At 41.2% G+C, this 12,856-nt stretch overlaps 1 protein-coding gene across 2 annotated transcripts in view; it reads right to left on the minus strand.

The window, feature by feature from the left end:
- Positions 1-12,856, minus strand: part of veph1 (ventricular zone expressed PH domain-containing 1) — a 136,020-nt gene that overhangs the window by 101,700 nt on the left and 21,464 nt on the right. Inside the window, exon 2 of one of the 2 annotated variants that reach the window (XR_014607682.1) lies at positions 8,754-9,016. Coding sequence is in view for 1 of the 2 variants with exons in the window: in XM_084124046.1 (XP_083980172.1) it covers positions 8,754-8,891 (138 nt within the window). In the remaining variant the exon portion in view is untranslated. Of the gene's footprint in view, positions 1-8,753; positions 9,084-12,856 lie in introns of both variants that reach the window. The other variant, XM_084124046.1, reaches the window with a different exon arrangement.

Below are 12,856 nucleotides of genomic sequence, written 5' to 3' on the forward strand. Positions count from 1 at the left end.
AATACTCACCAGCCACACTCACCTGTTGTCCGGTCTTGTCAATCTCCACATGAGAACGCTCATACTTGACTCCTACTTACCTGCTTGCTCACCTTCTTCCTGCTGCACACTTCCCTGGACCGAAGTTCCCCATCTGTGTGCTCCATCATAACCTGCAAAAGAGAAAGATCCGTGAGCTAAGTCTGACTGTCTGCAACCTGTCTCACTTACCTGACTGTTTGCTGTTCATTCAATCCTCTACCTGTTTATTAAAGTTCCTGCTCAACGATATCTGTGTTCCTTCTCCTGTTTATCTGTGACAGAAGACCAGACCATAATTGAAAGACTACAGTATTCCCTTCAGTTTGAGATGCAACCACAATGCAGAAAATGATCTCCGTTCATACGTTGATGAAGTCAACAGCTGGATGTGCCAAAACTTTCTACAGTTAAACAAAGACAAAACTGAAATCATTGTGTTTGGAAACAAAGATGAAGTTCTCAAGGTGAACGCATACCTTCACTCTAAAGGTCAAACAACTAAAAATCAGGTCAAGAATCTTGGTGTGTCTTTAGAGTCAGACCTTAGTTTCAATAGTCATGTCAAAGCAATAACTAAATCAGCATACTATCATCTGAAAAATATTGCAAGAATTAGATGCTTTGTTTCCAATCAAGACTTAGAAAAACTAGTGCATGCTTTCATCACCAGCAGGGTGGATTATTGTAATGGACTCCTCACTGGCCTTCCCAAAAAGACCATAAGACATTTGCAGCTCATACAGAACGCTGCAGCCAGGATTCTTAGCAGAACCAGAAAATATGATCATATCACACCAGTCCTCAGGTCATTACACTGGCTGCCAGTTACTTATAGGATTGATTTTAAAGTATTATTACTAGTATATAAATCATTCAATGGCCTAGGACCTCAATACATTGCAGATATGCTCACGGAATACAAACCCAACAGATTACTCAGATCATTAGGATCACATCAGCTAGAAGTTCCAAGAGTTTACTCTAAGCAAGGAGAGTCTGCTTTTAGCTATTATGCCAGCCGCAGCTGGAACCAGCTTCCAGAGGAGATCAGATGTGCTCCTACAGTAGTCACATTCAAATCCAGACTCAAAACACATCTGTTTAACTTTGCATTTAATGAATGAGCACTGTGTCACTGTTTGTCCGACTGTTTATACTGTGTCTTATTTTAGTCTTTATTCTAAACTGTTTTAATTATTTTTAGTTCTTTCTCGTTTCTTTATTTTAAACTGTTCTTTATTCTAAACTGTTTTAATTATTTTTAGTTCTTTCTTGTTTCTTTATTTTAAACTGTTTTGTATATTCTTATTTCTTCTGATTATTTTTAATAGTATGTAAAGCACTTTGAATTACCATTGTGTATGAAATGTGCTATATAAATAAACTTGCCTTGCCTTGCCTTGCCATACCTTCCAAAGACATCTCCGTGAATTCCATCACCATCGAAAGCTTGGATGTATCCACCACGGTTCCAGTGGAGTATGGGGAGTTCCAGGATGTTTTCAGCAAGTAGCTGGCCACTAAACTTCCAACTCATCGCAATCGAGCTGGTACCTAAAGCCACCATGCCCAAAGGAAAAATCTATCCTCTGTCGATCCCGGAGCAAAAGGCCATGGATGAATACATCAAATAAGCCCTGGAACATGGATTCTTTCAGCCATCTACCTCTCCTATACTGGAATCCAGCGGCCATCAGTGCCTTCCAACAGCTGAAGAATGCCTTTTGTACCGCTCCCAACCTTAAGCATCCTGATCCTGACTTCCCCTTTCGCTACAGTCACCTGAGGGCTGCACGTATGTACCATCAACTTTACGTGTTACCCTCATGGACTCGTCTTCGTGATCAGGGCATCCAGGTTACCAGCAAACACTCTCGCTCTGACCCAGAACGCATAACGATTGGTCAGAGGCTGTTCCACATGCGCTGTTTCCAGAATCCCGAGACACCTTCCAGAAGGCAAGCTGCAACAATTGCCGATTCCCAATAGACACTGGTCTCACCTTGGCATCGACTTTGTCACTGACTTCCTCCTTCTGACACCAACATCCTGGTTGTAGTTGACCGTTTCTTTAAGGCCTGTAAGCTCATCCCATTTAAAGGTTTACCATCTGCTCTGGAGACTGCAGAGGCATTATTTCACCATGTGTTTCGTAACTATGGACTGCCAGAAGATACTTCATGTGTGTGGAAAGCCTTCTTCTATCTGCTTGGTGTGTCGGTAAGCTTGTCTTCAGGATATCACCCTCAAACAAATGGCCAAACGGAGCGCATGATCCAGGAAATCGGATATTACCTACGGTCATACTGCCACAACCACCAACAGAGCTGAAACCATTTCATACCATGGGCCAAATATGCACAGATCTCCCTTCGTCAGACCACCACCGGGCTTACTCCCTTCCAGTGCATACTCGGCTATCAACTGCCCATTTCCCTGGTCAGGTGAGCCATCAGACATTCCAGCTGTGAACTACTGGTTCCAGGAGAGCGAGAGGGTGTGGGACTCAGCTCACATCTACCTTCAGAGGGCAGCACGGACACATGCGTAAGAGCCAGGCCAATGCAAGAAGAGCAGCGACACCCATGTACCATCCAGGGCAGAAGGTCTGGCTCTCTACCAAGGACATCTGTCTCTGGCTGCCTTCCCGCAAGCTGTCCCCGATTCATTAGACCATTCACCGGATAATCAATGACGTCACGTATCGTTTAAACCTACCTTCTGAATATAAGATTGCGCCTACCTTCCATGTGTCACTGCTTAAACCTCACATGCATCTCATCTCCCTTCCTACACAGGGCCTGGTGCTGATGAAATACCTCCTCCTCCCATAGAAGCAGACGACAACCACATTTACACCGTCCACTCCATTCAGGATTCCCACATGGGTCCCACATGATGATATACTGGATCCTACTCTTTCACCAAATTGGACACTGCTCATCCAGAACACCCAGCACCTCGGGTGGGGCAGGGGCCGTCCTCACCGCCGTGCCTGGTTATCAGGAGCTGCCTGTGGAGGGGGGGTTCTGTCATGGATTCCACCAACATGTCCTCAGCACCAGGTCCTTCAGCTCCAATCACCCAAATTCTAACCAGTCACACAAGTCACCACTTGATTACCTCCTCTACACATACTCACCAGCCACACTCCCTCACTCCCGTCTAGTCGATCTCCACTTGAGAACATTTATGCCTGACTCCTGACTCCTACTTACCTTCTTGCTCACCTTCTTCCTGCTATATGCTTCCCTGGACCGAAGTTCCCCAACTCATCGTATGCTTCATCATCAACCTGCAAAAGAGAGAAAGATCCATGAGTTAAGTGTGACTATCTGCAACCTGTCTCCAAATTACTCCTTATTGTCTGCTGTTCATTCGATCTTCTACCCATTTAAAAAAAAAGTTCCTGCTCAATGATACCCGTGTTCCTTCTCATGTTTATCTGTGACAATTATTAAATTAAATGTGAATTTTTTCTTATTATTTCAAGCATATGACATTTTATTTTCAGCAGACAATCATGTGACTGAGCAGGTGATCAGACCGTTTCCAGGTTCATAGGATCACAAAACTCACTCCTTTTTGCAACCCCTCGCTGACACTTCTATTATGTAATATTTAACACATTATGGTTTGATTGACATTCATGCACTGACTATTAAGCTACAGTTTGTATACTAATTGTGTGAAATACAGTATTTGCATGCAAACAGCATCATATTTAGATTTCTGAAAACATGAGGTATCATTAAGCAAGAAAGTTTGGATCTTTGTGGTGTGGCATGTTTGGAATGATAATGTTGTGCACGTGACTGTGGAAAGGAGGACAGTGTAGGCCCTGGAGAGAGAAATACAAGAGAAGAGAGAATGAGACGAAGAGAGAACGAGAGAAAGCTACCCCTGAGACGCTGGATGAGCCCAAATCTGTTTACAAAAGCCAGCCAGAACACAGAAGCCCAATAAGGCAAGAAGAACTGGCTTTAGCGCGCTTAGTGACACTAACATTCCTTTAGAAGTCATTTTACTTTTTACTCATTTTAATTTTAAAAAACACTGAGGTAATGAGGGGTCACCTTATTCAAATTATTCAGATATGCAGTGCTGACAGGGTCAGTGATCAACTAAAACATGCCATATGCTCTCTAACTTCACTTTAACAGCATAACATCAACCAGGCCTGTAAACGGCTAAGGACAAAAACAAAGGAAAACAGTTTTTTCCCTCAGTCAATATGACTATACAATAATAATAAATAGTAGTAGTAATAGTATCATCAGCATCATTAAAATGATAAAAGATCAAAACAGATAAATAATTATATCACTATTGCAACAATACTATTGAAGTGTAAAATAATTAATAAAATAAATTAAAAATGAGTATTTTATAATTAATACCAATTTATTTTACAGAACAATAGTAAAATTACAAACGCTTGTCGAGTGTTCATTTTGGATAATTTAAATTAACTGTAATGTACACTTGTGTAAGTGTACAGTACATCATGGTAGAATTTGCTGTTTTATCTTTGACCAGATTGAATCATTACAGTAAGTAAGTTTTTTGCATTACAGTCAAAATGTGTGCACAGGAAATGTAATGTGTGCTCAAGAGTTATAATTTCCTGTTTATTTACAGACCCTTTCCAAAAAATTAGAATATCATGGAAAAGTTTATTTGTTTCCATAATTCCATTCAAAACGTTAAACTTCCATAGATTATAGATTCAGGGCCCACAACTTATACGATTTCAAGTATTTAGTTGTTTATTTGTACATAATTTGGGCTTCCAGCTCATAAAACCCACGAAAACAGGATTTCAAAAAATTTGAATATTACATGAAATCACACAGTAATTACACAGTGATACCATGGTCATTGAACCAGGTTTTGGTTCTTTTGGCAGTGTGAGCAGGTGCAAATCCTGCTGGAAAATGAAGGAAGCATGAAGTGCTCTGAAAATGTCCTGGTAGACGGCTGTGTTGACTCTGGATTTAATAAAGCACAGTGGACCAAAGTCCTCTTTTCTGATGAGAGCAAATTTTGCATCTCATTTGGAAACCAAGGTCCCAGAGTCTGGAGGAAGAATGGAGAGGCACACAATCCAAGATGCTTGAAGTCCAGTGTGAAGTTTCCACAGTCTGTGTTGGTTTGGGGAGCCATGTCATCGGCTGGTGTTGGTCCACTGTGCTGTCCACTCAACGCAGCCATCTACCAGGACATTTTCAGAGCACTTCATGCTTCCTTCAGCAGACAAGCTTTATGGAGATGCTGACTTCATTTTCTAGCAGGATTTGCACCTGCCCACACTGCCAAAATAACCAAAACCTGGTTCAATGACCATGATAGGCAGTATATCTATCACAGCCTTATGTCCGCTTTAACGCATCCTCTATGATGGCCGAGAAACCGCGCCGTGAAACAGGCTGATGGCGCAATACGGCTGTGTGCATTATCCTATTTGCCAAGTTCAATGGTCCATAAAAAAGACTGTGTAACGAATGTCCACTGAAGGCAAGTTAAAGTGAGAACCCATGTGCAGTTTATTTCAAATAAAAAATGAACAAAATACAAAATAAACAAAGACCTGATTTGAAACGTGAACTAAAACTCAACAGCAGGTTACAAAGACAAAGCTAGACAAGAAACAGTGGTAACGTGGGCTATACAGTAAATAAAGGCACATAAATAAAATTACACTTTAAAAAAAAATTTTACTACCAAATGACCTGTAATATCTAATTAATTTAACTTACAGCGGAATGTTTTCCTCGCTATCGCGCGATTTTGGGACACGCGATTTCCCGAACCTAATGCATGATGGGATATGCTTAGCCTCGAATACCGCTCCAATGTGGTATTTAAGATAGTGTACGTTTAGTGTGTATTCAGGGCACTACGCTTTGGAATTTTTTAGACATGGGACAGTCTTGCGCACTTACTTCCTGTCGCATGCAAACGCTCTCAAGTGGCCAAGACCGCAAGTGTGGGTATTGGAAAGGCACTATGAGTGTGTGTATCATGAATGCAATCTGGACTACTACATTCGCTACAATGTTGTCATTATCATGTGACCTACCAGCATCAGCTGCATCGCTTCACTGCCATTCATAAATCCTCTCTTATGGCCTCATGGGATAGTTAAGTGTACATCGCAGCACACTTCAGAATCTCGCAGGAAGAAGTAGCTCATCCGATACTTTTGCCTACTCTTTTATGAGTACTGTGAATTTAGACAAATTTTCTACAAATGTATAAAACTGATCAGAGATCAGGTAAAACCCACTGTTCATTGGTTCTCAGTGACTCCTCATGAATCATGATTTGACAGAGATCATCGCCCCCAGTGGTGAACCATTGAAATTTTCACTGAAACCATTGAAAGTGTTTCAAAACGTTTCAAAACAGTTAAGACGTAATGAAGCCTCGTTTACTGAAATCACCTGACTCTGGCAGTTTGATAGATAGTCAGCACCATTGATTTGGAACAAAAGATTCGTAAAGTTATATAGTAGGGAAGTATGCGATTTCGGATGTAGCCAAAGACTAATGACTTAAAGGGATAGTTCAGGATTTTAGACATGAATCTCTATAGCTTCCCCATAAGCAGTGTGGTGCATTGACCATGACTTACCCCCGACAGCGTCCTGTGAGCCGAGCTCCGGTCCAGTTTTGGTCAAGATGAAATTAGTCCGGCAAGTTTGCTGGGGTCACGGCAATAAAGCTTTTTTCTTCTCAAATCAATATGTGTTCAAAAGAGTGATATATTTGCAGCACAAAACCGCTGTCTATGAAGAGGTCAGACCTCGTAATGGCTTGGCACTATTTTCTTCCCCGTCATATCACTGCGCGCTGCCGCTACCTACAGCCAGCTGGGAGCCGCGCACGTGTCACTTTGTTTACAGCTCGTAAAGAGAACGATAACATGTCTGACTACAGCAGCGACGATGACAACATTGACTTCGACACACAGCCAAAAGGATATCTTTACGAACCTGAATACACAGATGACGAGTTACGTGTAGTAAACACTGCTGTAAACACTGCCGAACAACTGAAAAAGTGGTGTGCGCCTGCGCAGCTCGCAGCTGGCTGTAGGTAGCGGCAGCGCGCAGTGATATGACAGGGGAGAAAATAGTGCCAAGCCATTACGAGGTCTGACCTCTCCATAGACAACGTTTTAGTGACGCAAATATATCACTCTTTTGAACACATATTGATTTGAGAAGAAAAAAGCTTTATTGCCGTGACCCCAGCAATCTTGCCGGACTAATTTCATCTTGACCAAAACTGGACCGGAGCTCGGCTCACAGGACGCTGTCGGGGGTAAGTCATGGTCAATGCACCACACTGCTTATGGGGAAGCTATAGAGATTCATGTCTAAAATCCTGAACTATCCCTTTAACAAGACACACCTGAAAGCAATGAACAATGAACTAATGAGAACGTGACACATAGACAAGGGAGCCAATCAGAATATGACTCAAGTGACTAGGGAAGCACAAGACAGGATCACATGATGGGATAAGGGAATCAAATGACAAACAGGAACCATGACTATGAAAACTACAAAATAAAAGACATGAAAACAAATGTGAACCAAAACCCGAAACAAAACATGATTGACTCACACAGTAATAGTAATAGTTTCTTATGAGCATGCAATAGTTTCTTGTGTGCTTGCGAAAGTCTGTATATATATGATTTGATATATATATATATATATTATATAATGTATATATATATATATACAGTGCTATGCATAAGTTTAGACACCCATGGAAAAGTTGTCTAAAAAGAGGAATAAAAAAATCTTCTTTTGGAAATTGAACTTAATGCCTTAATTAAAAAAATTAGGAAAAATCCAACCTTTAAGGACACCAATTTTCTTTGTGAATGAATAATGTATCGTAAATAAATAGATGTTCTCCCTTAAAATACAGGGTGCATAAGTTTGGACACCCCTATGTTAAATTCCCATAGAGGCAGGCAGATTTGTTCATCACATAGCCTTCACCATACCTAGAGATTGGCATGGTTTTATTTCAGTTAGCCTAATAGCTGGTTTGATTTGCATTGAGAGATGATCTTATGGAAAGTACTCCATGCCAATCTCTAGGTATGGTGAAGGCTATGTGATGATGTGGGGCTATTTTAATTCCAAAGGCCAAGGGAACTTTATCAGGATGCATAGTATCCTGGATCCATGAAGTAACTGGCCTTTAAAAATAAAAATCTGCCTGCCTCTATGGGAATTTAACATAGGGGTGTCCAAACTTATGCACCCTGTATTTTACTTTATTTTATTTATTTATTACATTTATTAATTTAGGGTGTCTAAACTTATGCATAGCACTGTATTATATATATATATATATATATATATATATATATATATATATATATATATATATATATATATATATATATATATATATATATTTTATGTCTTCTAAAAGAATGGCTTTTCCCTTCTCTGTCCTGTTTGGTTTATGTTTCTTATTTTCAGCACTGTTTTTCCAACCAATTTCTATATGTGATCGTTTCCATATATATAATTTTCTGGAAAACTATGTGAGTGGCACAGCAGGAACCTGTAACAATATAATGTAAACTTTGGAAAACAAAATAGACAATTATCACATATTCAATTCAAATGTTTGGTACAAAAAAAATTATATGACCCTTTTAAACAAGGCTATTTGCTATTTGAGGTCAGTGTACTCACTGGAGAGCAGGATATGACTTTGATTTCCTCCAGGGCTTGCGACAGACAGTCTTCAATCTCGCTGTCATCCAGAGAGAAGAGGTCTCCTGCACGGGACAGGTCTCTCTGTCCCAACACTAGACGGAACAGCTGGTGCATTCTGGGACAGGCTCAAGCTTGGGCAAGCTGCCCCTGCTGCCCTGTGTTACCACGATGACTTGACATGCTCTTGGAAGTGTCAGGGGAAGCGCCTAGTACATATGCATCAGACCAACACCAACAACCTGAGACAGAGAATGGAGACAAAGGGAAAGTTGGAGAGAGGAAAAATGATAGAAGGAGAGAAGTCAACTACGAGGAAGATAAATTAAGGGGGAAAAAAGGAGACAAGAAGGAAAAGAGGGAGTGAGAGACAACACACAAAAAAGACACCATTGCATTTAAACTCACATCAACATATGTCTGGCTCCCAGCACAGATACCAACACAAAAATAAAATAAAAAAGTTATCAAGTGGGAATGTAAACGACATCGGGGGGAAAACTAGAGTCAAATATGGAAGGGTATTTGATTCCCAAGGAGACCTTTGTTCAGATTTGGGGATAAATAGTACCATATTACGGTTTTAGCTGGTAATTTTAGCTAACAATGGCTGTCTATTATCATTGATGAATTTCAAGCTTCACTGCTTTGTAACAGTCAATTAATTTCACTTTCTTTTATACTAAAAGTCAGGTATACAGGATAATGGCAAATCCATCCGCTGGTTTCTCGGTCGTAGTACAACATATGACATGGAAAATATACAATAGTGCAATAGTAAACAACTGTAAAATTGTCTTGGTATAATCTGGTAGTGTGTAGGTGTAATCAGTAAGCTATGTTACCCAAGTCATTTTCAAAAGTCAAGCTAGTTATTATTATCATGAAGCCGGTGCGTCTCTTGTACATTACATTACTGTTTTGGTTGATGATGGCCCGCGTCATGAGCGTGAGCATGAGCAATAATTAGCTGGCTGCAGTTCACTTAATGGCCACCAGTGTCATTAATAACAAGGGTTTCTGAATTCTCCATATGGCCCCTTGAAGGCCACCTTGAAATTTCTCCTTTTGCTTTCCACAGGGAAAAACAGCATACAGAATAGACAAGACATCAAGGTAAATAAATAAAGTCAGGATTTTAATATTCATTATTTCTTTAAGATATTTTGCGCGAGTAAAAAAATGGCTTATGTCTAAAGTGAACCTGGGTGGAATTCCAGGCTGTCAAGCTTCCTGTTAGTGATTTTTTTTTTTTTTTTTTTCAGAAAACAATTCTGCCAGTGTTGCCTTCGGAATTCATGTGGAGTGAAGCTAAACCTCTGTTAATCTGTGATGTGTTAAACCTACCTGCAGGACTCCATCATTCATTAAAGTGTAAAATGTCACACTTTTAGTCAAATTCTTGAACATGCAGACAAAAATCACTGCAAGAAATACTAAGTTTGGTCATGTCTGAGGAAGAGCCTTTGAATAGTGAAGTAGTTTGATAGGTCATTATAATCAGCCAGATAATATCAGTTATACTGCACGTTATTCCGAGTACCATAATATAACCATGCTGAAAAATCCAGCATTGCTGGTTACCAGCATAAGGTATGTTTTGTACGCTGGTCCCCAGCATAGGATGCTGGTTGCTTGTTTAACAAGCAGAATCACTGAAGACAAGAGGGACACAACAACTACAACTGAATTACAGCCACACAGCCTTAGATTAAATCAACTGCAAATACAATCAATATCTCACCAGAGGATGATTAAACAACTCCAAAAACAGCATTACCATATTCACTTATTACAAACCAGTTTGGCTTTATTTCTTTCATATGGTACATGTACAAAGGTTGTTGAAGTTGGGCACTTGGCCATTGACTTTGGTTGAATTAATTCTCTTTCAGCAATTGGTGAAAGTACATGCTATCACTACTGCACACTACTGTGTGAAACAATCTGTATTGTAATAAGCACTATATAAATAAATGTGACTACTGACAACATCACTATCACTACTATTTCACACTCCTGACTGCAATGACATACCTTTTACTATGTGCACTTTTTGGAATCAGAGAGTTCCCAAATGAGAATGAAAGTCTTCAAAAACAGCAACTTTCAGTTGTCATGTGTCACGGAATTCATTCATGAAGTTGTGTTAACAACACGTCATCCGTGTTTGTCTGAGCACATGCACACTTTGCTCACAGCAGTAATAATGTGATTAAGGTGTTTACATGCCTGTTTATTGTGATTAAAATGGGCAAACACCACAGTTTAATGCAAATATGGTTTAATACGCATTAGTTTGATGTATTGTGTGCATGAACACGCTGGTTCACCAACTAGACAAGCACTAACAAGCATAAACCAGCCTGGACCAGCATGGAATCCATGCTGTTTAATGCTGGATTTTTCAGCAAGTTACAAAACCGGCTTTCCTAAACTGCTATCTTCAGTATGAAAGGGCAAGATCCAGAATATTCTGTTGCCAGAGATTCCGTTTTCAGGGAATACGGACAAGACTCAGCAATGGACAAAAATCTGCCAATGAAAATAAAACTTACAAAGTAAAGTTCCCTGTTTTGGGCCTCTTGTTTGTTCTAACATCAGTCACCAATCCAAACAGATCATAGGTCCTGCCAATCAGAAGGCACTATGGGGCAGACAGCCAATGGTATGTGACAGTCGTTGAAGAGGCAACAACACAGCTGCACTTCACACCCCGTCCTCACATTCCAGATCTGAGCATTGCTAGGATACCACAGCAAGAACGCTCACAGACCCAGACAACTAATACATAAATACCCAGCTAACATATATATAAATATGTTCTAAGAATGTTTTTCTAACGTTCCCATTAAGTAAAAAAAAAAAAAAAAAACGTAGATGTTTAAAACGTCCATTTAAAAAAAAAAAAAAAAAAAAAATCCTTTTTCTTGGTTATGCAAACATTAAGGGAACGTTCCACTTTATCATTTTGCAAACATTATAGGTCCCAAGCTCTGACGGCCGCAGAGTCTGGTCTACCGGGGACGCCAGGCATCATGGGCTACGCCAGAGTCCTCACCCATCATGCCTGCCACCAGATCCTTCTCGGGGCGGATGAGACTAGTATCCAGTGTGGTGGATCCACCACTGGTTGTCGGCGCGAGCAGCCAGCATCCCAAGACCTACGCTCTCAAGCCCGCCGGCCTCTACACCACTCTCAAGCCCACCGGCCTCATCGCCCTCAAGCCTGCCAACCTCAGCACTGTCTGACCCGGAGGTTGATACATTGTCCACAGTGCTCTCTGTGACAGTGCCAATCCTTTCGTGTGTTTGGGCTGCACACACCTTTCCTGATTCCCCCGAGGCGGCAACATATGGGGAGACCGCTTCTGAACTCTCTGTATCCCCTGACGGCTCTACTATGGCCACAGAGGCTGACACTGAACTCCCTGCCTGCCCTGTTATGACCATGGTGATCTTCCTAGTAATCCCTGCCTGCCCCGTTATGGCAACGGAGGCCATTACTGATTTCCCAGCCTGTTTCGTATCAGCCAGAATGGCTATTCCAAGTTCTCCTGTCTCATCTGCTACACTGTGGTGGTCTCCAGTTCCACCTGATCTTTCCTGGTGGTCTTCTGCTCTGCCATGGTGGTCCTGATTGGTGGTCATCAGCCCCGTCTGCCCTGCTGTGGTGGTCTTCTGCTCCGCCATGGGGATCATCAGTCCCGTCTACTCTGTTGAGGTGGTCTTCTGTGCCGCTGTGGGAATCTTCAGTCCCGTTTGCACTGCTGTGGGGGTCATCTCCTCCGCCATGGGGATCTTTAGTCCCATCTGCTCTGCTATGGTGGTAATCTGCTCAGATGTGGTGGTCACTACCAGCGATCCCTGGCTGCCCACTCGGCCTGCTCCTGCTTGTTATCTTAAGCTTGTTTGCCCCTGTGTATATGTAGCCCTTTTGTTTAACTTGTTCTCTGTCAGTTGTTGAATGTGATGGTCCCTTTTTTTACGTTTGCTTTTGTTTCTTGTTCTCCGTGTTGCTTATTGTTTGTAAACTTGTTTCTTGATTAAAAAACCCTGCACTTAGATACATGCCTCAGCCT

This window comes from Abramis brama (genome assembly GCF_963993115.1).
Source record: "Abramis brama genome assembly, chromosome: 9".
Classification (NCBI taxonomy): Eukaryota; Metazoa; Chordata; class Actinopteri; order Cypriniformes; family Leuciscidae; genus Abramis; species Abramis brama.